The sequence below is a fragment of the Anomalospiza imberbis genome, chromosome 1, assembly GCF_031753505.1.
Source record: "Anomalospiza imberbis isolate Cuckoo-Finch-1a 21T00152 chromosome 1, ASM3175350v1, whole genome shotgun sequence".
In the NCBI taxonomy this organism is placed as follows: domain Eukaryota; kingdom Metazoa; phylum Chordata; class Aves; order Passeriformes; family Viduidae; genus Anomalospiza; species Anomalospiza imberbis.
The window spans coordinates 32,114,087-32,141,411 of NC_089681.1; the positions used below are offsets into that span (position 1 = coordinate 32,114,087).

General features: G+C 35.4%; 1 protein-coding gene across 10 annotated transcripts in view; it reads left to right on the top strand.

Annotated features, from left to right (window-relative positions):
* Nucleotides 1-25,903, top strand: part of UBE2W (ubiquitin conjugating enzyme E2 W) — a 43,774-nt gene extending 17,871 nt beyond the window's left edge. For 2 of the 10 annotated variants that reach the window (XM_068186695.1, XM_068186697.1), the window contains exons 2-6: nucleotides 335-426; nucleotides 3,350-3,452; nucleotides 5,892-6,047; nucleotides 7,187-7,262; nucleotides 8,996-9,228. In XM_068186695.1, the coding sequence (XP_068042796.1) occupies nucleotides 335-426; nucleotides 3,350-3,452; nucleotides 5,892-6,047; nucleotides 7,187-7,262; nucleotides 8,996-9,213 (645 nt within the window). In that variant the 3' untranslated portion in view covers nucleotides 9,214-9,228. Of the gene's footprint in view, nucleotides 1-334; nucleotides 427-3,349; nucleotides 3,453-5,891; nucleotides 6,048-6,144; nucleotides 6,215-7,167; nucleotides 7,263-7,953; nucleotides 8,893-8,995; nucleotides 9,253-11,466; nucleotides 13,058-14,339 lie in introns of those variants that run through there. The other 8 variants (XR_010998005.1, XR_010998006.1, XR_010998007.1 and 5 more) reach the window with 8 other exon arrangements.
* Nucleotides 25,904-27,325: the final 1,422 nt, after the last annotated feature.

Here is a 27,325-nt window from a genome sequence, read left to right on the forward strand (position 1 = left end):
TTTTTGTAATACAGCCAGTTAATTTATACCTCCTTGTAGTTTGTTACACAAAAGCTCTTCCCTTTGCAGTGTTACAAATGTAAGTGCCACTGTATTTTACCCAAAAAGTAAGTTTAAAGCTTGTAACTTATTTTGCCTGTGTCTTTTCAGTTAAATTTCTAACAAAGCAAGCTCTAAGTCATCCTTTTTTCTCACCTTCCAATTTTACTTTGTTTTTAAATTGTCATGTAATACTCCTTTTACCTTTCAAAAATAGATGAAATGTACTTAAGTATGCATGTTTGTTGATGAACTTTATTTAGTATTTCAAATATTCCATACAATTTCTTTATAGAAACGATTACAAAAAGAACTATTGGCATTTCAAAATGATCCACCTCCGGGAATGACTCTAGATGAAAAGAGTGTACAAAATTCAATTACACAGTAAGTATATATACTGTTTTATTTCTGCAATCATGCTGAAAAGACTACGTAATGAGAAGTTCTCTTCATTCTTCCACCACTTACTCCAAGTAACATTGTGAATTTTGCTTTTAGTCTAGGCAATGAAACATTGTTCTCCTTAGTAAGCATATTGCAGTAATGTGTTGCACACTTTCAGGAGCAGGGTAGTGAATTTACTAAATTTTTATTAGGCATTTTACTGTCTAACAAACTGTCAATTGGTAAAAGCTTCTGCATATTTTAGAATAAAATAATTTAATTATCTTTCATAGCTACTAACCTCGAAACTCTTCTAGATTTATTGAAATAATGGAGTAGCTGTTTTAGAGTTCTGTGACATTTGAATAGAATATATGTCATAGCTGTTAATTTTCATTACCTACTTTCTCTAAGGCAAGTGGAGAAGACTTCTTAAAAATCAAAGTTGTCTGGGTACGCTTGTTTGCACTTTTTTCCCTGCCTTGAATTTCTTGGTGATTTGTGAAATGGGAAGAGAAACATGGTAAAATATTCAGTGTCTGTTGAAATGGAAATTGTTCTTGGTATTAATCTGTTTTTTAGTTGATGGAAATTCAAAAGATTCAGACTTTGTTGACTTTTTTTCTCATAACTTTCATAGTTTCATTTTACAGAAATGTTAAAAATTGAGCACTTATAAACATCGATGAGCGTATGATCTCAGACTATAAGTTCTGGACTATGTTATCGATTGATGGAGCAGCTTAAACATAGAGCTGAATTTTGATGTTTTCACATCTGCATTTTGGGTGGTAGCATTCAGATCATGTTACGTGAGGCTTTTCTGAGACTCATATATATTGAGTTAAGCACTCACTGCTTTTTAAATTAGGCTGTCCTTTGTGATACTTCAGATGAATATGACTAAAACTGAAATAGCAGTTTTTTGTTTTGTGCAAAAATGAGTCAGCCTAATAATGGTATTCACTTATTTCAACAAAAAGCTATTAAAACAAAGTTTAGAGCAGATTGAAAAGGATATCTCTGTTTCCAGAGTACTACCTCATTATAATTTCTGCCCTCTACAACTTTTATACCTTTCAATACCTTGCACATAAAAACTTCCTATTTACTGTCATGCTAGATTTTGAAACTGTTGCTATTTTAGAACCTTCTTGTCAAAAGTAAAATGATATTTTTTTCTCTTTGAGGGTTTTTGGTATCAGGTATCATGTTTTGAGTTCATTAATCAAGTTACAGTTCCAATTGGTTGTTATAAATTTGTGTAGAAATACTTGCTTGGGTTTTAAAGATGTTGAATAAAATAATTGGATCCCAAGATGTAACTGAGTCATTTAAAACATTGAGCAATCTTTTATTTTAAATATACAAGGATTAGAAATTTGAGAAGGCTAAACTGTAAAGCACACAGGAAATATGGGTTCCACTGATTCCTTGACCATAAAAGGAGCAATGTCCATGCAAAGTTATCTTCCACTTATAAAGTAAACTATTTAAAAAACTTGAAAGTGGAAGATCACAAGAACCAATAAATCTAAAGAGTATTGCTGCACTGTGTGTGTAAATGTAAAGCAAAATGCAGAAGAGCTAAGTGATCAGGAGTGTAGATAGATTAAATCGAAGGCATCTTCACAAAGTTAAAATATGAAACATACTTAATCAGCCTTCACTGTATAGCCTCTGTGCTGCTGTTGAAGTTGCATTCCTCTTGAAGGAATGCAGCAGTTTTTCTCAAAAATGCCAAAAACCAAAACACAACAATAATACAACCAGCAAAAAAAAAAAAAAAAAAAGCCAAAGAGTGACAGAGGGGAAAATAAAAAAGGTGCATGGCTTAAATACAGAGGGAGAGAATATATTACAGGAGGATCATCAGAGCTGCCAGCTGGAGATATCGACTTTTCAGAGTATGCTGCTGTTCTGCAAAATCTCAGCTGCCTTCCTTGAATTGATGTAAACCATATCTGAGTATTTTGGTAGTCTCTTTGTCCTAGCATGCTGCTTAGATCTGTAAAACTCAATCAAAGGTAAAAACCAAAAATGGGAAAGTGATGCTGCAAAGGATGGTATTAAGTGGTTAACAGGATTCTAAAATCATGGAAATTAGACAGCAGAATGTTGCTGTATGTGTTGAAAAATATGCAAAGTATCTGGTTTTACCTGTACTAGAAAAACCACAATGGAAACCCAACAATAATAAAATCCCCACATGCAACACCACCACCCTCTTCCCCAGCAACTCCACTGGTCAGTTACTTCAGTGGTATTATGGTGGATGGAGCAGAAGCAGAAGAAAAAGAATACTGATACATTGAGGTGTTATCTTCATCACAGATTCAAATCACCCTTTTTTTGGATTTTGTTTTAATTTGCTGGGACCTTTTAATTTTTTCACTGTTAACTTTTCCATTTTTGGTTCCATTACCTGCAAGATACCATTTAATTTCTGAGTTTTTCACAGGTATAAGTACAAGATTAGCTTTGCCCTGTCCCCTTGGTTACAGATTTTATTTTAATAAAATGTATTGAATTTTCCTTGACAGAAAAGTAAAAGTAAAACAACCCAAAAGACAATGTGTACTAGTTTGCTTCCTTCCAAACCTTTTAAGTTTTTTTTTTTTCAGCTTTGTTGTCTCACATTAGCAGCCATTTCTTGGGAACTGATGGGTCTGCATATGGTTCAAGTCATAATTACATTTATAATTTGCATCACTGTGTCAGTGCCTGTATGCAAAACACCAAGTTTGTTTCTTTTAAATACAGGCTTGATGTATTGCTCACCTTTGTGATTGTTGCAGTGTTAGAAGAGAAGTTAGACGGTCTGGCTGTGATTGATATTTGATTTGATTAGTCCAGTGCTCCAGGAGTACAAATATTAATTTGTCAGTCCACAATGCTAACAGCTTTTTCCCCTATTCCTTAGGTGGATTGTAGACATGGAAGGTGCTCCTGGAACACTCTATGAAGGGGAAAAATTTCAGCTTTTATTTAAGTTTAGTAGTCGGTATCCTTTTGATTCGCCTCAGGTAACTGCTGCCTTCTTTCTCTCTTCCTGCTACCTTCAGGTTACAGCTGTATGACATGTGCTGAGTATTGTATTATCCACATAGCCTAATGTCAGCTTTGCTTACTTTAATTTGTATTAAACACATTGTGCAGGTGCCTTTTCTTTACAAATGATTCTACAGTGAAATATAGGACTCTGATGTCTGCTTGAACAGATGAAAGTAGTATAACCTGGAGGCTTCTTTGATGTTGATATTCATGTCATGAAATACAGGGTAAAGTAGGAAGATCCCCTTCACTGTGATGCAGGAGCCAAGTAAACAATAAACTGCTGCTTCATCCCTTCTTACTTTCAACATTTTTGTTTCTGGTTGATTTTTAAGACTCTTGCATCTTCTCTGCTGCTGTTAATACAGCTGAAGAAATACTGTGCTTCTGATAGGAATTCTCATAGATACATTATGTGCTTGAGAGACCTGCAAATAGTGTTACAACTGAGGTATGTGATACTGTGTTGTTTTCAACCTAGAGAACTGAAGAGACAGCAGAAATTACAGACTGCAGAATGTGCTGTGTACAGCCATTCCTCTATTACCTGAGGGAAACGCTTCAAAATATGGCTGATAAGAGTAGTGGTCAGCTATCACCCCTGCTTTTCTGAAAAAGGAAGGAGAAAAGCAAGAGTGTCTTAGTTCTTGTCTTGTCAGTTTCAGCTCAGAGTTCTAGAAATTATCTCTGCAACTTCTCTCGTTGATGTTAAAACTGAAGCTTGGAGCTGTGAGAGGCACTTAAGCCGTAAAAATTAACATATTTTTAGGTACCATGATAAACACTAGAATGCTGACTTTCAGTCTTTTACAGAACAAACTGGCTACTTGTACTTCTGCACCTCATCAGGTTTGCAAGGTACTAATTATAGGTGATCCACAAGAGAGCAGCCAGTTAAATTTGGTTCCAGGTTGTTTGTCTTCATTACCCAACCTGTGTCTGTGGCTCTGTGCAATTTATTGTTAAGCAGCAAATTAGATCCATACATCTACACTGAGTTTTATCACAGAAAAGAATTAAAAATTTAAGTACTGGATACTGGATTGTTTTAGATGGCTAGAATTTCAGTTTTTCAAACATTGTTGTGCAGTAGGGTGATTATGTACTACAATTTTTTGGTCATAATTACCTCTCCTGCAAATCTAGTTACCGTGAATTGTCAGTTTGCACTTGTGCTGCTTTAATCACTTGGATGCTTTCTGCCTGTAAATGTATGTTGTCTGTCATAGAGTGCATGCTTTTACTTACCTAGTCTGCCTAGTTCAGATTGTCATGTAAAAACAGGATATTATTTACAAGTGAAATACATTACAGAATTATGAAGGTAAACCCTTCAATGCCCTGTGAAAGATCATTCTGTATCCAGTTTCTCTTATGCCTTAGAAACCTGTCTGTTATTTTGCAGATAAATTAAGCTCTCTAATTTCATTTTCCTATATAATGAAGGTGTTACTTGTCACCAGTGAGGAGGTGTGTGTGTACATGTTTACATATTTTTATGCATATCTATATAGCTTAAGAAACACTTAAGAAACTGCTGGGTATTATAGTTATGAGTGTTAGAGATTTATGTTTTTATTGCATAAAAGGAGTTGGAAAAGGAGTTCAGGAGTATAATACTGATATGAAGATTTCACTTTTGTTCTCTTTCTGTTGGTCCTGAACCAATGATATGTTTGACAAAAAACTTGCATGTAAGCACAGTAGTTGTCAAAATTGCTTTTCTAGCCCTTTTTGACTGTGATATTATCTTTTAATAGAGAGGAGTTGAGGTTCTAATTGCCTCTCTTCCATATACTCCATGTCAAATAAATTTTTTTCTATTTGAAGTAATGTTTTAAAAATATTTCCTATTTAGTATACTTTGGTTTCACAAGTCCTTTATTTATAGTTAATAAGATTGATGAATTTTTATTTTATTCTTCATGCTGGAACCTGGATGAGTTGTCCAGAACTTTATTTCTGTTATGTCCAGGTTTATAGAAATACTCATTTGTGAATCTTGTTGTGCTTCTCGGTGTATAACATTGTGGCTTATATAATCATTAAAATCCAGTGTTTTGGCAAGACAGCTGTATTCCTTAGGGTGTGGAAGACTGAGGCTGCAAGATTTTGCACTGTCTTTACATTGTTACCTTTGCATTTTTCTATGCTATATTAATATAAAATCCCCTGTATTTAACCATTTATTTAACTCCATCTTCACTAGCTATTTAGGCTTCCATTTATTATTTTACATTTCACTTAATAGTTTCCAAAACTGAATTAACCCAACATGGTAAAGTGTGTTATTTAGTGTTAGTGAAAATGGCAGACCTGCTTCTTAAATAAGATTATATTGTTTCCCCAAACCAATACAGTTTTATTTAAAATGGGGACTATAAATTAGTTATTTTTGTTCTTTTTTTTAGGTCATGTTTACTGGAGACAATATCCCTGTTCATCCTCATGTTTATAGCAATGGTCATATCTGTTTATCTATTCTAACGGAAGACTGGTCTCCAGCCCTCTCAGTGCAATCTGTTTGTCTTAGCATTATTAGCATGCTTTCCAGCTGCAAAGAAAAGGTATGGGCTTTTTTAGCACTGTTGAAGTAGAATAAGTAAAAGTTAGTAATTTTCTACTTTACAAAGTAAACTTTTCATTTCTCAAATTCTGAAATAGGCAAAACTACTCTATATACATTTCTACTACTGAGAAAATACTAAGCTAGAAATGAAAAATAAACAGTGCAGTAAGTACTTTGCCACTGTTTTCATGGTAACCTGCTTATGTATCATTTCTGGAGAAGAGCAGTGGATGGAACCCTTCCAGTTGTACTAACTGCAAAGTTCAGTCATGCTTTAGGACAATTCTTTGTAAAATTATCCTTCCTCTAAAGGCAGTGCAGAATGACTAGTGAAATGTCTTTAGTGCAGATGTTTCTAACTTTGCATCTGTACTATTTCAGTGAACTTGATAATTTTCGTTTCAGGGAAGTAAATGGTGCTAAGCTGTGTTTTTGGCACTAATCCCTTAGAGATTTTTGTAAAGAGATTGCCCTTTCACTTTTGACCATTTCTTTCGCAGAGGGCTGTCTGTGGAAGTTAGATGTGGTCAGAGCTTGTCTATATGTGCTATCCAAGCATGCCTATTTATTTTGCATCCCAATCAGGTCCTAGTCATATATGTAGTCAAAAAAACACCCCAAAATGGCTTTGTATTGTATTCTATCCGATGTGTTTTGTAAATTATGACAGTTGCGAAGAAAACCAAAGAATATGTAATAATGATCAGATACAGATACTTAAATTCATTTATTCCCCTACTCTAAGCTGAGCCTTAGAATGGGAATTAGATGTAATGCATCAGAATTAGATTCCAAACTGCAAAGGAATTTAATTTTGGGAAGTTTTTTGAACAACAGATGTTTCTTGTGAGTTTGTTTATTTTGTTTGTTTGTTGTTTTTTTTCTTTCATTTTTTTCTCTCCTATTTATCACTAAAATGTATGATATTTTTTACTATTTTATTTTCTTGGAGTATCTCAAGTGACATTTTGTTACCTGGATCTTTAAGAGATTTTTGTTGACCAAAAAGGTCTAATCCTGCCTGTTACCTCATTTTCACTGCATTCACATGGTAATCTTTCATAATCTTATTAAATAGCTCATGTATTACAATATGAGGGTTGTTTGATTATTTGTAGGTCTTTTCTTCTGTTGCAGAGGCGACCTCCAGATAACTCATTTTATGTAAGAACATGTAACAAGAATCCAAAGAAAACAAAATGGTGGTATCATGGTAAGTATCTAACTAGGACCAGAATTTTTTAACTTCTTTTCATGCTGAAGGCAATTAAATTGTAGGAAAGTAGGATAAATTTGTTCAAAGCATTAAACTATTTTTTTCAACTCAAAAAGTTATTTAAATCCTGTTTCTGACATAGTCTGCTGTATTTTTTTTTCTGTATCACATTTGAATAATTCCTGGTGGAAATTTAAACATATATTATAGGATTGACTTTGAATGACAGTTCTTGTAAAGTGTATCAGTGCATGACAAGTTCAAAGTTTGGGACTGGGGAAAGTCCATTATGAAACTAGGTTTTGCTCTAAACAATTTTTTTTGTTATTGTTATTAACACTTAAAAAACTTTTATGTTGTTGAAAAGATACCTGTATGTTTGTAAACAGCTATGTGTTTTGCTAGATTTCCACTCTCAATCAGAATTTCCAGTACAGGACAGCTGACTGACTTTAAAGGCTCCTAAAAATTGATACTCAATAATACAGTAATAAGATTCTCCATGGACATGATAAAGAAGAAAAAAAGTGTATTAAAACTGCTAGTGTCTGCAGTGCTAGTGTTGTGTTGGGGTTTTTTTTTTTCCTTGTTTTGGTTTGGGGTTTGCTTTGCTTTTGTGCTTTTTTCTTTTGTTTCCATGTGTTCTATGTCTTGCTTTATACTTTGTGGTTTCTTTCTTCTGCCTCAGCATTTGTCATCCTCCACCCAGAGCTGCAGTTGGCTGTATGTGCTTGTCTTATCCACTACGTTGGTGAGGAAGGAGAGAAGAAGGGGATAGAGATGGGCCATGCTTTGTTTCTCTCCTCTTGTTAGCAATGCTTTCCTTACTTTCCCTAGGAAATTTCTGTACAAACGGTAGTTATTGGGAGCACAAGTACATTGGGAAGGGATATGTCAGAGAAGGTAATACTTGATGCTAGTGTAGTGCAGAACAGTTGATTCCATCACTGCAGAGGCAGGTGAAGGTTCCACCATAAGACATTCTCTGTTTTTCATGGCCTCCCAACTCCAGGATGGGTTCTGTCCCTGAAGTGAAAACTAGAGCAAGTATTTTGAGACAGTGAGAGTTCATGACTGGAGAGGCAAATTCCAAAGTCTTCACCCTTAAAATTCTTAAGATTCTTAAAAGCCCATGGATGGCCTAACAAGAAAAACTTGATAGTTTCATAATACTTGCTGAGACCAATGGGATTTTAACATATGGTAATATAACAGAATGACACTCTGTTTCTCATAATACAGTAATTGTAATTCCAAAACAAGGTGGCTTCAGGTACAGTAAGAGAATTCCTGTATGTCATGAGATTAAGGTGTATCTAGGAAACTTGGGACCATTATGTGGTTGTTTTTACAGTTGACTCCAAGAATAATAATCATATTGCACACAAGGATAGATTTTTCATCCTCATCAGATTATTCAGCACTTTCTTTTCTCTCTCTGTTTTCACACTCTTGTAATGTGTTTGGTGCTTCTCCATTTCTAATTTTGGTTTCTCTTAAATGGCAGTTTTGGGAGAGTTTTTGTTAACTTTCTATTTTCACTTGCTAATTATTTTTAAAGAGAAACAGGTAAAGTTCCGTTTATTGGCTTTATCTTGTGATTAAAATATGTTCTGTCTACTTTTAATTTGTACCAGTCTCATTTTGATTTAGAATAGAAATCTGTAAAAGCAGAACAGTCTGCAGATACTACTTTTATTTCTTAATAATGAAATTCCATTTGTGTTAAGCAAAACAGAAATTTAGTATGAAAAGAAATCTTGAGTTACTGATTCTGAAGGTTGCTGTATTATTATGGCTCAAAACCACAGCTTACAGTTCATTGAATGGGTATTTTAGTAACTATGCAGTGTCTTTTTTCTGGAAGTCAGAAAACCTTACCCCTCCTCAAATTCAGAGCAACCTAAAAACCAACCTGAGGCAAGAGAAAGCAAGTCCGTTAATTTAAATAACTCATACTGTCTTGATTAAAAATTAATTGGGCTCCCCACCACCTTGAATTCTTACATGAAAAAAAATATTCCTGATGTCCATGGGACAAAAATTTCATAAATGATTAGAGTGTTTTCCCTTCTATTTTTGAGTGTTTTCCCTTCTATTTTTGTGTGTGTGTCATTTGCTTCTTTTCTCTGTTAATTTTGCTTCTCCTTTGTGGACATAGAACAAGACTGCCAAGGCATGGTCTTTAAATTGTCAGTGTTTTCTAAACAGGTTTAAAGAAATGGTATGTTACAGTAAAATGGGAAGTGTGAAGAGATGCTTCTGTCATGTTTATTTTCTGCTCATGCTTCAGCTGAAGTTTCATATATCTAATCTTGTGGTTGAACCACATTTGGCTGGATAAGTAAGGGAAGAAAAAACAATCCCACCCAGGAAAGAAAGCCAGCTGTCCAAGAGTAACTGTTGTGAGAAATTAAATGCCAGTGCTAATACAACAACCTGTGGAAGGAGATGCAGTGTGGTTCTGCCACTTCTGCTGTCTGCTGCCCATTGGGCTGGTTTAGTTTTAATGTGACATAGTAGCTTGTGTTTTGAATAGATAGGAAGAAGTCTGTCATATGTATTAATACATTCATTTGAAGGAAATGGGCTTTTTTTCCAGTATGTGCCTGGAATTTGTTTACCTGGGAGCAAAATAGTCCCTGGTTGGGAGCTGATGTAAAGCTAACCCAGATGAGCACAGCGATAAAGTAGCACTTTGAGACATATTTTGACATGTCTGCATTCAACTTAACACAGAGTTGTTCATCTGTTGTATCATCCCTCCCCCAGCACAGCAACTTATTCCTCAAGCAGAGTTGTGGAGCTTTGTTTGCTACAAAATGATGTCCTCACAAGCCCTGTTTTAAAGCTCCTGATCTTTGATAACTGAAAATATTTGCAGATTGTCTACCCTACCCAATGTCTGTTTCAACTGTACATTGACTTTCCTGCTGAATTTCAATCTGAGATTTGTTCATGTGTTAAAGAGAGGAGGATCTTGCAGATACAGTTTACTTGAGCATCCAGACTGAAATTTGTTTCATAAAGCTGTTGACTTCCTTTGTTGTTCTCAGGAGGTAGATTTTTTTTTTTTGGCAGGGGGGAGGTGGTGGGGAGGAAGGGAAAGGCAATAGTGTTAGTTTTCAACCAGCGCTTCCTTGCTGCTTTTGGGTTTTGAGGTTGGTTTGGTTTTGGTTTTTTCTTAAGTAGAAAGTGTTTTCTCTGATATTTGGCCTAAAATTTTAGTACACTTTTAAATATCCCTTCTCTCTCTCTCTTGCATCCTTGTCCATTTTTTTTCATGTACAGTAGCCTACTAAAAAATTAAAGAGTTTTTTTACAAGTAATAGCTTTGATATAATATTTTCCCATGAGAATGTAGAATGAGGCTACATTTTTTAGGTGTGGGAGGTTACAAGTAAATCCTTTAAAAATAAGCAGACAGTAACTTTGCTTTCTGTTAAGAACTCAATATTTACTGCTAGCAGGTGCAAATATACCGCAAGTTGATGTGTGAAGGAGAATGTTTAAAAGGGAGAGCATTAGTATGGAGCATAATGCAGAAAAGATAGGTACTGAACATGCATTTTTATAATATGTTCTGTCTAATCATGGTATCTAAAATTTAGTGTATGTAATTCACTTTCAGATTTAAGATTTCAGGATTATAGTAGCAACCTATTCTGTTTGCATAAATCTGTCAGCTATTGTTTTGTGTTGAGTCTTCATAAATAAATTTATATATTTATATACACACACACACACACCTATACATGTATAAAGGGTTGAGAATGCATCAGAAGCAGCCCACTCTGCTAGGTCTTATCCCTATATATTCCTTTTATAAGGATGTCTTAATTAGATAACTGTTGTGCATCTGCTGTACTTGAAGGGTGCAAAATGTTAAGCATATTTGATTTTTCATTTTCCTGGCAAGTGGTTTTCTAAATATCAAGCATGGAAATGACTGTTGTTTTTTTTTGGAGTATTTGCTAACACTAATGTCTTTGGGGGTGTATGTATATTTTGGAAGTTTAATTTTTGATACTTTCTTTTCTCCCCGAGCCGTTATTGAACAAAATCACAGAATTATTTAATCAGGGTATTTCCTCTGCATGTTACTGTCTATGCTAGGAATTGTTTCTGCCTATAGCACCTTGCTTATTTGGAATTAGAATGTTTATATGTTTTCCATAAATGCTCTTCTTTTATTTTAAAGATGACACATGTTGATGCCACCATTTTGTGATCCTCGTAGCAGAAGATAGTCCTACTGAGAAAATGAGCACTTTGATCATTCAGTCTTTGAACTTTAACCTTTGACTGGAAGTGACCTATAGGCAATGAAGACTACTTCCTTTGACTGCATTTTTACTAGTGTGCATTCTGGGCGCATGTTGATCGCTGGTTCAGTCCATGCAACTGACATGCTTTTATTAGTCATACAGTATTAATGCAGGTGTCCAGAAATGTCAGAATAATTCCATTATTTTTATTTTAAGTTTTGGAAGAATTCCAGGTCTTCATATATTGTGCAATAACACTGAGCTCCTTGGCGGTTTTGGTGCATCCATTGCCGGCAATGGACATTGTACCAGGGAAAGGTTTAGCTCCTGCCACAAAAAAAGATTGACACATGACTGAGCTTATGAAAGTTTTGGATATATTTGGAATATAAGTAAGGGATTGACAATTACCTGAAATCCAGCCCATTCTTTTATATTTGGATTCTATGCACTGTGACCATAAAACTAGCAGCATGAGTTAACATGCCTACCTGAAGGACTGTAATAAGATCATTACGTATTTATTAAATTGTTTATCTGCTGTCAAATTGTTTTGACATGGGTGGTTTTTCAAGTGACATTGGCAGAGAGGTACAATGTTATCCCTATGGTGAAATAAAACTACTTTTTGTATATAGTTATTCATATCTCTGAAGCAAAGGTATGAGTAATATAGGGTATGAGTGATTTAAACAAGAATTTATTTTGGAGATAGAGGATGGCAGTGATATAACTGAACTTGCTGCAGTCCTTAATTGGGCTTGTAATTTGTACTTTAGAGCTTTTTCCAAATAGATTGCACACTGTTATTTCCTGCTAGCCATCAGCATGAGCCCTACTGCCTACACCAATATTTCATTTATTTATGTGTTCGAAAGCAATCCATATAACATTTTTTGTTTGTATTCACTGTTTCTTTTGTGTTGTATGTCATGTTTGAATGTTACAGAACAATATTTTGATTGAAAAGCTTTGTCAGAAGATATTTTCATGTAAATTATTTCTTTATCTTGTAAGCATCATCTTGTCTTTTAATCCTGTATTATAAAAAGAAAAAAAAAAATACATTTTTGACAGAGGCTTAAAGTTTTCACAAAAAAGTGTGGACCTTCTTATTTAAATTTAGACTAAAGTATATTTTCTTAACTTGCTTGTCCCACGTAGCCATGCCAATTTTTCCAGGCTTTTCTTCACCAAAAAAAGGGGCAAAAGCCTAAAATCAGACATTTTTCTGTGGAGCAACATTTACTGAAATGACAGTTGTTCTCAGTACTCTGTAATATTTTGATACTGCAATTAGGTTGTCTTTTTAGGAAGCACTTTTATAATCTAAATACCTTTACACATATGCAAAATTTCTATAATTTTTTTTACTGTTGCCTTATTGTTGCACTCAAAAAATAATTCAAGCAATTAATGCATGAATGTCTAAATAAAGTAATAGCTTGAAGTAAAAACAAACAAAAGAAAAAAAATCCCTAAACCAAATCCACAATGACTAACTACAAGAAAAAAACCAGAAAATTGGCTGAAAAGACTGATTTTTTTTTTTAATCTGCTGTATGATAACTGATGTTTTATAGCCTTGTACATACTTCTCTGTTACCTATTGTTTAAAACAGTTTAAAAAATAGATGCTTAACTCAGGGTGGATAGAGTTTAGATGGATTTGCTTCAGAGAAGTATTTTGTACAGCATCAGAACTGTAGATACTGGCAATGAAGTGAGGCTACAGTATACTTCAGGAACTGCTTTTTTTTCCTACTGTACTGAAAATATCTCTTTGCCTTTAAAACTCGATGGTAAAATCTAGCTTTGGATATAAATTTGATGTGTGTATATATTTTCACAATGAGCCTTGGAAACACTGAATTAATTTTCTTTTAAGAGCCAAAAAAAAAGTTGTTTTAAACAAAAGAAGTACTTATGCTCTAAACTTCTTGTTTAGCAAAATTTTATTGTTGTGAGATCATCAAACTGGTTAGTTTTGGAAATGGTTCATATGAATGAGCAGTAATCTGATACTTAATCTGTATAGTCTTGTTCACTGCTCTGTATGAATTGAAGCAGTTGAGAAATTCATGTATGACTGGTTCACATAGTGGATCCTATCAAAATAGTCCACAGGAAAGAGACCTTAATGTGACCAGGTAATTTCTGAAGTAATGGCTTAAGTACATCGCAAATTCAGTTATCTTTTCATATAATGGCTTGGGAAACTACAAAACACGGTTTCAGAGAAGCTTCTTGACATACCGTATGTATTTTGTTGAAGATGGGTGTTGTACTGCAAAGCATTATGAATTTTATTGACCTGTGCTGTCACATGGACTATAGTGAAGTTAAATAACCGAATTTATGCTGCTCTTTAATAAACCCCCACCCTCTATAATATACTTAGATCAAGAAAATGCAAGGTAGATTAGAAGAAAATGTACCTCAGGTCTTATAGTTTACAGTAGAAATGCCTCATTGGTTCTCTTGTAGATCTGTGGGTAAGTTCACCTATATAGAGAGGGCCAAGACAAAGCTTATATACCACTCAAGCCCTCAAGATAATGCAACTATTCTGACAATGCTATGATGTCCTGAAAAAGGGCTTGAATTAGTTGGAGGTGGTGCCATCCTTTCCCAAGGGTGACCCTGTGTATGTAACTTCCTTTCACTTGGAGTTTCTCACATGGAATAGTTACAGAATTGGCTTGAAACTATCTTGCTTTTTGTGTCAATGTTCATGTTGTTAAACACTTTGTTTTGTGTTTAGTGTCTTTATACTATAACACAATAAATTCTTGTTTTAAAATAGATTACTGCCCTTGAATGGAAATACGTGTGGACCGTTTCATGGTGCAGTGCAGAAGCATAGTTCCTGACATTCAGCCACTCTTAAGACAAAGCTGCCAGTTATTCTGAAATGCTGTGATGCATATCAGAGGAGGAATTTGCATAACAGCAAGGTGTTTTCTCATTCTCCAGAGGGTATCTGTTGTAACAGCTAAAAGAAATAGTTAATTAAAAAATATCACTAAGATGTAATGCTTTCATTTCTCACAGATGAGCAAATAGTTCTCTATCTTTTTTTTGCCATTTGACAAACACTTTAAATACGTGATGAGAAGTTTCAGATGCAGGATTCTTGTTTGGCTGCAGTGGTGGGAATAGAGTTTCTATTATTTTGTCAGCATCTATCAGGACTGTTTAATCAGATCTCTGCCTCATCCAATAACTGCTTTCAGGTTTTTTTTTTTTCATGAGATGATGTCTTCTGCTTTGTAAAAGGCAAGGCACTGCATACCTAAAACATGTATTTTAATGAAAAATTAAGTTTTTAAAATCAATATATTGTGAAGATTATTCTAAATGTTTGGGTTTTTTTATTTACTACTTTTTTTGAAAGTCTGACAAAAACCTAAGATGTGAACTGTATTTAAAGGTATGTTTTAAGGAGACCATAAATTTTCCAGGTCAGTAATTAATGATATTTTAAAAAGAGAGGGGGAAAAAACCCTAATTAAACCCTAATTAAATTAAAACATTTGCAAAAATACAGCTATAGAGTTTGAAGGTTTGGGGAAAGTCAGTATAGCTTTTGCCTCCTCTGGTAGAGCAATTGAGCATTATTTTGTGTTTGTATGCTTACAAATCCTGATCATTCTGAAGAACAGGTTTGAATGAATTCTCTTCTAAAACCAGTTACTTCTAATCCATATCACCCAGTCCAGTTTGGATTTGCACAGCGATACCTGAATAGTTGGGTGTTGAAGTGAATAAGGGGAATTAAGCTGTCTTGGTGATATTCCATCTTCAGCTGGAGTCACACAACAATATGGATTTGGTTCATGTGCCAGGTACTTGTTGGCTGTTGTTTCAAGGACTAACAAAAAATTTCCAAACCTCCAGGCTTTAAAATACCTTTATAAAATTGGAGAGTAGAAATACCATGAGCCACCTTTTACTATAAAATATAATTCAGAAATACAAATTTGAACAAACTTAGTCTCTGTTTTTATTTCATTTTACTGATATAGCAGTGCAGGAAAAACTGTTCACTCTTCATTTCTTTTTCTTGAAGATTTTATGTACTTTTAAAAATAGTGTTAAAGGACTTTTAATCAGCTGATTCAATGTAGCAAATTCTCTCTGCAGCTACTAAAGTGATTTTTTTTTAAATTACAAAGTAAGAGTATTTCACTAATGTTGTAGTTCCAAAGTAATTTCTGTCTTGGAGTATGTAGGCAAAACCATATAAATTTCATTCAGGTAATTATTTTGTATTTAAAAGCAGAAAATTAAATGCAAAATCAATTGACTGTGCAGTGTATATAAGTCTAGAGATTGGATTTATACGCTTGTGTCCATAGTCTCTAATATAATACTTCATAGGAGCTTTAATGTGTGAGTCAGTGGTAGTAGGTTAGATTGTATTTAAGTCCCTCTACTTTACATACATGCTATATGCAGTGTAACTTTGTCTTTTGAAGTGACATTTTTCTCTTGACCTCTGCTGGTGAAGGAGTGGCTTACAAGAGACTCTTCTGAATAGGAATCCAGTGAAGAGTTGAAAACCATAATGTTGGCCTCAGAGAAAGATGTTACAATCTGGATTCCTGTAACACTGACCACAGTTCTTCCCTCATGCTGGCCTGTTTTTTGTTATTTAAAATCTCCATGGTAAGACCTTAAAACTTTTGTCCTGCCTTCAATAATTGGGGAACCTGTTTTCTTCAAGCCCTTTGAAGTGCTTTGTGCCAAGTAGGTGAGGGTTAGGTCTGTTCAGATGAACATTCTGGACCCTTTCTCTTCCCAGGACTACAATATTATCTGGATGCTGCTAATGCAGTTCTCCAGGGCATTTAAACCTTAAAGATAAAATCAAGCATGGTTTCTGCTATTACCAGAGAAAGGAATTTGTACTCCTTCCTTTCTAGTCTAATGATTTACATTCCTACCTTGCATCTAACTTCATTCTTGAGTCTGCACTGAGATGATTTAACATGGTAAACCAGTAGGAAACCGACTTGAAAAAGTGAAAATCTGTCTTCTCAATTAGCAGATTAGATCAGCTTGCTGCATAAGCAATAGTTTCAGAGCCAGTGCAAAAAATTGAAAGCTTTGTGTAGCTGGGGTTTGGAAGGTGGGGTATAAAACATGATTTGTATCTTTAGAATTTTCTGCATAATAAAATATTATGTAAAATATTGGCAACCTTATGTTACACAGAAGCTGAGTTATGTGCTATGAGAAGCCTGAGAGCTAGAGGTCTGAACTGCCTATAACAGTCTATGGGAGGAGACTCTCCTATATTTTTTAACTCTGTTATCCAGTAAAAAAATTAGAAGTTTTTCCAAAACGTTCGAGTCATCTGTTACCTCTTCATTTAGATGCCTTGAGTTTTAGTACTCAGGAACAGGTTGTTTTTTTGTTGTTGTTGTTTTATTTGTTTTGTTTGTTTTTGGTGTTTTTAAATGTAGCAAGTCTGTAGTCATTGTTCTTTGAGGATATTTTTAGTTAACTTTTTATCAGATCACTGTTGTCAAATCTTAATCAAATACAGTTACAGATGTGGTGATACTGTTTAGAAAATTACAGTTATTTTCCAGAAAGCAACAATGTTACAAATAAAATGTTCTTGAGATTAGATAAAAAGCCAGATGTGTTTACAGTCATCTAACACAGACAACACTTGTGTCCCAAGTCTCAGAGGTCTCATATGCCTATTGTATACTTCAAGAACAGGACTCTTGCACTCTGGTAGTAGGTTTTCAAGACAAAAACACACTGGTTGCCACCTCATCCATTTCTCTGGAGTTCTTGTTCAAGGAATGGATGAAACCTGGTGGTTTTTATCTGTATTTATTTGTGCTAAGTCAGTGAAGAGGGTGTGACAGCTGCTATTCTGACTGGTGATAAAGTGTAAATAGCTCTTGAGTCTCTCTTCTCTAAACTGTCCCTATGTCTGCAGAAAAGATTGTTAGCTATGTTTCACATGCACAGAATAAAGTACATTTTATTTATATGGTGTAGACAATTTATTGAAGACTAGAACTTTGGAGGATGCAGTACAGAATGTATACATAACTAAGTAAATAAGTGACAGAGATAAGACATCAAATCTCCAGATGACTAACAGTATATCAAGGCTAAAGTCTTGATTTACATAAGGTTTTAAATTTGTGGGGCTTGAGATGAGGGGAGCATTTGGGGGAGTCATCTTGCACTGGCATCTTCTGTATCATATTTACTTTGGGCCATAACTCTTTTAATCTCTTCGGTATCTGTGTGTTGTCATCTGCCCCAGCAGTAACTACTATCTTAAGAGTTACGCTGGAGTAAGAGGTGACTTTGTGTTCCTTAAATAATAATAATCCAGACAGTCCTGTATTGGGAATGATTTTTCAAATGCTTCTTCAAACTGTGTTGACCAACAGTGAGGATACCACATGGAGATACAGGCTATGCTCACAAAGTAGGGCAGGAGGGAGAACAACTAGTTTTTGAAGTTTTAAGTTTGATAGCATCCTGAAGGTTCTCTAAAAATCAGTGGCTGGTGGCATGGTGTTTGGGTTTCTGTGTTTTTGAGATTTTGGGTTTGGGTTTGTTTTTTGATGGTGTTTTTTGTGGGATTTTTGTTGTGGTTTTTTTTGTTTGTTTTTGTTTGTTTGTTTGCTTGCTTTTTAAGAGGACATCAGTAATCACCAGTCTATAATTCTTATGTTACGAAATTCTTCAAAGCTGCAAAAGGGCAAATGCAATGCAACTATGGTCATGATACAACTGAAGGATCAAGGTCCTGTATGACAATCAGTGGTAGTTTGTTAAGATGTACTATATTAAGAAAAAGAGAATGTGTAGCCGTCTTCATGAACTGAGGTAATAGGTTTCTTTTTTTCTTTGCAAGAGTTTTACCGGAAACCCTAATAAACAGCAAAGTAAATTTCATACTGTACCTGACAAGAGATTTTGAAGTGTTGCATGTGGAAAATAGACTGGATACAGTAGTTTGTATGTTTTGTAATTCTGAAAATTTCCTCTGTTAGCTTCCTTTCTTTAGTCTGTAAGAATTGACTAAATAACATCTAGTCACTACTTATGTCTTCCTGATATCTTGGGTACGCTTAGGGAATGCTGTACAGAAAAGCCTGTAATTTTTTTCCCTAAAAGCTTCTCTGGATTGTTACACTCAAGTGAATACATCATATACTTCTTTATGTTTCCCATCAGCTACCTTGTAATGTTGAGGGTTTTTAAACTCATTTCTGTGCAACACTTTTTGGAAGTGAACATTAGGAAGGCTTACCATTTGGATATTGGTATAAATATCCAGAAGGCAAGTTTCCTTACATTAGTACTGTAGCATGCAATATGGTAAGGCTTAGGTCTTCTTGAATGATTTCTGAAATGTAAATCCATCTGAACTTTTTATTCAGTATTGGATGTACCTGGGTAAGTATAACAAGAATTGTCTTGTGCCAGCCAGCTCAGTCTGGAGCATCCCTGCACACCAAGTTTAGTGTCTCAGGGTTTTCTTTGTAGTAAACCAAAGATCTAATTGGAAAATTTGTGGTGATCTCTGCATAAGGTGATTCCATACTGTTTTGTGGTGAGATGTTTTTTTGTGTACTTCAAGGCAGCTATTAATGCACCAGTGCTTGATTTTGAGAAATGGGTCCTGTCACTATTGACAGTTTGTCACATGGTAAAGCATTTACTTAATTCTTTCTTTCCTATATTTGCAAAGTATTATGACAGAATTTGTCCTCTGGAAAGGAGTCTTCCTGCATGGTCTGCACCAGAATGCTGTTTCTTTCTGTCATAGAGTTTATTTCTTGTGTTTGGTCTCAACAATAGTTACATGTGTAGGTACATACAAAGGTGGGTACTAATCTTGCTTAGGCCTTGCATTATTTGAGTTTATTTTAGTGTGTATCAATCTTCATATATTTTACCTTACTTTATATAGTATCAAACACCTTATTAATTGCAGCTTTTAATTTAAAAGAGCAAGATTCCATCAACATTCACATTTTCATTCTTTATGGGGTTTTTTAAAGCAAAGATACTGCATTAAAAATAATGTGGGTAAAAGGAAGTGAGAACTTGCTAGCTTTTGTTTGGAAGTTAAAACACAAAAATTCTTACAAAATGCTCCTTTCAGATTTCATTTTTTTAATCTAAGGTGTGGTTTTTTTGTTGATTTTCTTTTTTCTAAACACATTCTTGTACTGACATTAAATTTACCTGATAGAGATACAGAGATCAAAGGACCCAACTAGTCCAAAGAATTCAAGCAGTAGAAAGATGCTTCCCATTCTGCATAGTTTGTTTGCTTCCCATCCATCTCTATTAAGTTACACTGCTAACTACCTTTTATTGCGGAACAGTGGAACAATTCTGCAACAAGTTGAAAAGTATCTGTATTTCTGCCATTTTGTAGAAATAAAAAAAAATACTTAAGGACTTATACAGTAAATTAAATCTGTATTAAACCAGTAATTTCTTAAATTATTATTCTCTTGGAACAAGAACTGCCTTAGATTTACATGAAGCCAAACTGCAAGAGCAGAAAAGAGAAATTGTCCGTACCCAGCATTCCTACAGAAAAAAGGGTTCTCCCTCTCACAGCCCCAGAAAAAGAAGAAAGGTTCAGAAGTTACCAGTACTGCAAACACGACTCAGTACACAACATAAAGGGCTTAATGTGGTCAATAGGAATGGTAATAAAGAATTGCCTACGTATGCTTCTAAGTATAGAATCTCATGAATGGAAACACTAAAAGCAAGGGCAACTGGCAGCATTGTCACTCAAATGATGTTTATTTTTAGAGGATTACCAATGCTCTATCCAATTCCAATCCACTGTTAGTTCTATCTCTTGCCAGCACACACAAGCTTCATTCTCACTTTTCCCAATCTTTAAAGTGACAATTCTTGGATCAACAAGATTCCTACTTCTAGGGACCATAACAAAAGACAGCTTCAAAACAGGTTGAGTGTAATTGAATAAGCAGCAGGTATTACATTCGTTGAGAATACAGAATCCATGCATGTTACATTTGCATCAAATGTCATTGTTGTCCTCAGTTTCACCTACAGAATACCCATTTCCAAGAGGTTTACTGTGCAAGAAATTTGCTGTATATTATGCATGGTGTAGCAGCAAGCACTGTTGACTTTCTCAGAGGACAGCAATGAACAAATAGTGTAGCAATGTATTTGAGTGAGACAAATCATATGAATATCATATGACATACCATATTAGATGAAGGTGGTTAAAGTTGTTTGGCTTCACATCATTTTACAGTCCTACCAAAATAAGACCCCACCTCTTAGTAAATTTTTTTTGAGTCTGGTGACAAACTGGCTGTAATGAAGCACAAATATTGTCACGTACGTAAACGGATAAAAATAGCTGGACTATATTTTTTTGCTATATGAAGGTGCAGTACAGTAGACAGTAAGATTTGCATCAGTTCTAACTTCGTAATTTTTTTAAATGAGCTGTCAGTGCAACATTCTCCCATTAATGATAAAATAAAACTCTCCCAACCTTATCCTGCATCATCACCAGTTACCTTTATGTCCAAGCTATGCCAGGACAACGGGAGTTTGGGAGTTATAGGAGCTCTAGGATATTTTGAGAATTGACACAAATGCCCTGACTGGATATTTTTGCTAAAATGTTGCTGTATAACACATCATTAAGCCAGACCTTTCCCAGCCATCCAATAATATACCAAAAGCACTAGTTTTGCGATAGTTGAATGTCGCTGAATCTGACAATTTAAGCAAGAGTAAACCCCCACATAATTTGAGAAGTTCAGTGCTCATTTAATGAGAGAATAGGACCAATATATTACCTGGAACAATAAATAAAAATGTTTAAAAAGGTAAGGTCTGTGGCAGATCTGTACATCTCTGAATTTCTCTGAAAGTTTAAACACTAACAGTGCCCACATGCCTTCATAGAAGTTAGGGAAACATCCCCATGTCTGACAATGTTTTGATTCTTCAAAGCCATATTAAGACAAAGTATAAACAAATTACAGAACATTGGATCTTTACAGACTGATTTGAAAATTTTGGAACAGTTTTATCTGTTTCTTTGCTGCACTTTTAAGTTCACTATGGAACCCAGTGTATTACTGATTTATATACACATTTGATAAAAGAAAAAATACATAATTTTCATGTCCAACACTGGCCTTAACTTCAAGATCTAAAATGCCTAATCCCTGCTTTCTCTGGGATCTAGTCTGCTACTTGTAGGGGTGGCAATAGGTGTGATTAGGTACATTCTCTCAGGAGCATGACTGCAAATAAATGTGACTAGTATGGACACAGATGTACAAACTGGTCACATTACTGGTGTCACTTGAGTTATGTTTGAAGTGTTGCTGTAATCTTTGCCTGCACTGAGAGGCACTAGTAAGAATCCAAAGCATTTCAATATGTGTGTGATCCTCTCATACAACACTATCAGTGGAAATAGCATTGTGTTTGGACTTGTTTGAAGGCCTTTTATGTAGTCAGAATGCTGTCAGTAAAGCAAAACCCCCAAAAATCCCAGGCTTGTAAACAGGAATTTAATCTTGTAGAATCTATTGCTTCCTTGACCTGTAATTACACTTTGACTTTCCCATACTTCTCTCCTGAGCAAAGACAGTGTAGTCTCATCAGGTAGCAATGCCTACTAATGCAGAAATGGACCATTTCAAAATGTCTCTGTGCTTTGTAATTGAAAACCAATACACCATGATCTTCAGTTTGCTAGTTCTGTTATTCTTGCTGATTTATCAAACTGTAGTTACCTTTGTCTTCATTGCTGTAGTCATGAGATGTGTATTCCTAGCTGACCTGAATTTTCCTGGTTTTCTTCTACCATTCTATGCTCTGTGCTTTAAAGAAGTAATCCAAATCTTGTTGGTTTTTGATTTTTTTTGTTTGTTTTATTTTTTTTTTAAATATGGAAATCACCTAGGATATTTGAGAATCTTCCAGTGTTCATAATGGGTGATGAACTTGTATGAAGTATCTGTGCATATACATAAATAAAGTTTGTGCAGTAACTATATGTATTAACTAATAGGCATAAATATGCCACATCATATTTTCTGTAGTTATAAGAAGGTGAGATGGCTGTACAGAAAGCTTTTACAGTACTTTGTCAAAAATGGAAAATTATGGAAATATCTGTCACAAATGTACAAATTAAAACTAGGGACTTGGGGTTATCTTTTATGCAGTTTTGGATAGATTAACTATGATAATTAATGAAGTTTTTTGAATGTGCAGTAAAATGTCTAATACTTACTTAAAGTAATTTACCAGTATAATTTTAAAGTTTCACTGAAATTATTAGAAGGGTAAAGCATTTATTTACACATGGCTTTACTATTCCCAGCATTGACATATGAAAGCAATAGCAGCAAGTGATTGCTGGGAAATACAATGCTACCTGCAAAGCAATCTAAATTTGGGGCAGTGGGTCAATTAATAAAGAAACAGCATTTATACCTTAATGATAGGAGACCTAGATAAAGGCTGGTAATTTCAAAATCAGCACATCTTTTTGGTTGGGTTCACTTTGTGTTCTAAAAAAATGATACTTGTTAAAGGGATGAGGACCTAGAGGTTTCTCAATGTCCTTATACCAACAGTGATGGAATTTAATATATGCTGATAAGTGCAAGTTCTAGTTCACTTAATTTAGATCCTTGAAGTGATTTTGTGATTCGTGTGGTTTAGGGAACTCACATTTTAGACATGAATCATCAAAGACTGTGTTAGTGTGAATTGTTAAAATTCATTGCTTTTGAGTCCTCGTTGGAGCATGAAGACTAAATGGTTTCCATTACCTAAGAAAACTCTTCAAAGTATTTATTTGTAGTTTGTTTTGTCTTGGTTTGTTCATGCCTCTCATTCCAGGTACTACCTAGTGATTAATTCATTAATTTGTCATGCATTGTAGTTAAAGATCTACTTTTATAGTGACAGTTCTGCACCTGTAATTGGAGAGAGCAGTGGTCTGACTAGATGTAGGTTCATTAATAATACTGGGTTTTAATCAAATATATCCCAAACTCCTGGGTTTTGCTTTTAATGATTGAAAAAATATTATTAAAAAATTAAGTGACTCATTCTTCTGGTACGAAGCTATTAGAGGCTTTTATTCAGTTGAATGACTGACTAATGTAAATAATGCTTTATTAACTTCTTATGGGTGTTTTATGAGTACTCTATTAGCTTCATTATGGTTTCAACTTTAGTATCAAATATCATCCAAGTTCTTAAATAAATAAATAAATAGTATGGCTACAAAGAAACTTTCTAATACTCTGAAACAGAATTCTGGAAGAGGCTGTAAAATATCCAGTCTTGGAAATTTTCTAAAGGAAACCAAGAACCTGCTAACTTGAAGGTCAGATCCAGCTTTAAAGTTGGTCCTACTTTGAGGTGGCAGGGAGGGTGGTGGAAAAGACCTTCAGAACTCCTTTCCAATCAGTTCTGCAAATCTCCTACTTCCTAAATACATCATTGGGCATTTTCTTTGGAGATTTATTTTTGGTTTAGTTTGTTACACCAAAGTGTATTGAGGGGTGGAAAGTAATTTCTCGATGGTTTCTCTTAAAACTACAGTTCTAATAATAAAATATATTAGTAAAAATTAGAATATTATGATTTTTTTCAAGTTAGTGTGAAAGTGCTGATTTTTTTTTTTAATCTGAAGTTAAAACAAGGCCAAGTATCTTCAAGTGTCCTGCACTCATGTGTACAGTCCAAATAGAATAACTCTATCCTTTCCTCCACTTAGGTATTTATGCAGTCATTTAGGCATTAATGTGGCTTTTTGTTAATTTCAAACTGCACACTGAATTAATCACTCCTATGAACAACTTGCATACTGAAACTAGATTTTTGGGCAAGTTATGACACTCTTGTTATTTAATAATGGAGTAGGGTGAAAGAGTACATATAAATTATGCATCTTATTTTCAAAACTTGAGAAGTTTTTAGGTTGTATTAAGCTGCTTTAACTGGAGGTACTGACTAGCCTTTATCCTGTATCTCAGCAGTAGCAGGAAAAAGACCCTCAAACGTAAGGGTGCAGTAAATCTTAAAGAAGTGACTAGTAATGCAATTTAGTTGTTCGTACATGTAAAGCTCCAATCATAGAGGAAACATTAAAAAAGCAAAATACAGCCATGGACTTAAAATTATTAAAAAATATATTAACATTTGTTTTATAATATATATATATACACACACACATGGTAAGTTTTGGGATAAAATCTGCTCTTTTTTATTCAGTTTTCTTCCAGCTACATTCTGTTTGCACCACAAAATGTGTATCAAGATACAAGACTTCCGAGTTTATACGTATGTCAAGATATGTTTTTAAACTAAACTTTTAGCTGTTTGGTAATAGCAACGTTATAAAAATGTCAGGTATTGAAATAACAGCACAGATTGGAGATTTTAGAGGCTTGTTGGAATTGCACCTGTCTACTGCAGAAAGTTCATAAAACCCCCCTCATAATCTGATGGTGACATTCATTAGGATGCATTTTTCGCTGAGTGTGCCGATGCTAAGTATGTGATATAGTGTAGGGTTTTTCTTCAAACTACTCATAGCAAGTAAAGCAAAAATGACATAATGAAGGAAAAAAACCAAGAACAAACGTGAAAAAGCCCCCACAAACTTCTATGGACAGCACCATCGCGATTCAGCATCTGAATGAACTTTACTCACGCAAAAATTGGCAGTAGCCTAATGAAAAGTACTTGCATTATTATCCATTGCTACATTATATCAGAAGACTACAAAAGAATTGTATTATACTGTGTATTTCTGTCCTCAGTTCTTAAATTAAATTAAGGGGTAAGGAATCTCAGAATCAGAAAACAAAACAATGGAAGAATGAGAAGGGGAGGATTAACAAGCTACCGCTGCTGAATACAGGGTATGTATAAAACTCTCATAGCAAATGCTGAGTTCCCAACATGTGTTTCAACAAGTTGTAAATGCCATATTAGTGTCCTGTTAGTGTGAATAAAATCTTGCTATCACTTAGATACTCACAATGCAGCTCTGCCACTAGGTGTCATGATGTGTATTTGGTGTGTAAATTATCTACAATATGCAAGCTTACTGCCAAAATTCACCTGGGCTCTGTGCTTTTAGAGTGTTCCTTCACTATGCTTGGGAATTGTGTTAGGCTACATTTTTTTTTTTTTTTTTTTTTTTTTTTTGCTCAGAACTGATGTGCCTCTTGGTATCAAGTAATAATAAAAAAAATTCTCATATAATAGCAGATACTGCAGGCAATATGAACTCTAGACTCATTCTGATCCTGACTTATCTGTTGGTTTTTTTTAATTATATTTGCTATAACTAATAACTCTCATATAAAAAGATTCATTAGAACTCAGTTGTGTAGCAAAAAGGTATAGATCTTTGCCCCCTTAAAAATCTAGTTTTGTTTCTGAGCCTGATGAATTTTGTTACTGCAGTCTTGCAGATCAGGTAGGAAGATGATTGCTTCAAGTTCTGGTGCTTCTACCTGGCTTTTGCATAGATTTAAAATTTCTTGGTTTGTTTTACTTGAGCCAATCAAGAAAACAGATTTTTACAAAATAAGTTAGATTGTGGATTAAACTCGGAAATCTTTTATTAATGAACAATAAACTTCTGATTACTTTGTGATAAAGATTTGAATGTTATCTTTTTCATGCTATAGATGGTCAGAAATTGATTTATTGGATTTCTCTCCCTTGTATTTGTCTATTAACGTCTAATTTAAAGGAAAAAACACTTTAGACTTTAATCTCAATTTGCATAAGCTTTTTATTTTGGTTTCTGCCTTTTTTTTTTTTTTTTATTTACATTTTTCTGTCTAGTTCTGCCTTCTGTAAGGGATGTGCAAACCTGAAACAAGGCAACAAGATAAATATTTTTAATGGTGACAAAACCAAAGACAGTTGATTTTGGTTGGAAAGGCACAGAAACAGCAAGTTATGCCAAGGTTTTATGTGGCTGAGCCGTGGCATGTGTAAGGAGAGGAGGGTTCATGGATGCACCATGGAACCTCCATGGCGGAACCTCCACAGCTGCACTCCCTGGCCTTCGTTCCTGCAGCCTCCCTCCAGGCAGCTCCCAGCAACTGCATCAGTTATTTGTTCTAGTTCTAGACAGACGAAAATATTCACATAAATCTTCTTTATGAGTTTTTACCTTTCTCTGAAAACAGCTCTCTCGGAGGGGAAAGGTGAGAGGGGAAATACGTTGGAGAGGTAGTGGTCCAAGCTAGAGTGAGATGAGTAACAGCAGATGGGGGAAAAAAAATCAAGCCTCTTCTCTGGTGTGCTGTGGTGGCTGCCCCCTTCTCCCTGTATTTCTGCCAGCTCTTTTCCTTGCCTGAAGTCTCGCTGCCCGCAGCCGCTCTCTCCAGGCGTGCAAGGAGCGGTGCAGACAGCGGCTCTCGGGAGCAGCTGAGAGCGGACAGAGCACGCTCGCCAGGCCGATCTCAACCCCACTCACGGACCGGCACAGCCCCCGCGCCGCTGCTCTCCGCGCTCCCCGGGTCGGGGCTTCCTCCTCCGCGGTGCCGAGGCCTCGCCGTGCGGCGAAGCCCGGCCCCGGCCCCGGCCCCGGCCCGGCGGGCGCAGGTGAGCGCGGGGTGCCGGGGCCCGCCGGGGCCCGCCGGGGCCGGGGCCGGGCGGAGGGCGCAGGGCCCCGCGCCGCCGCTGGGGGCGCTGCGCGCCGCCGGGCCGGGGCCGGGGCCGGGCCGCGGA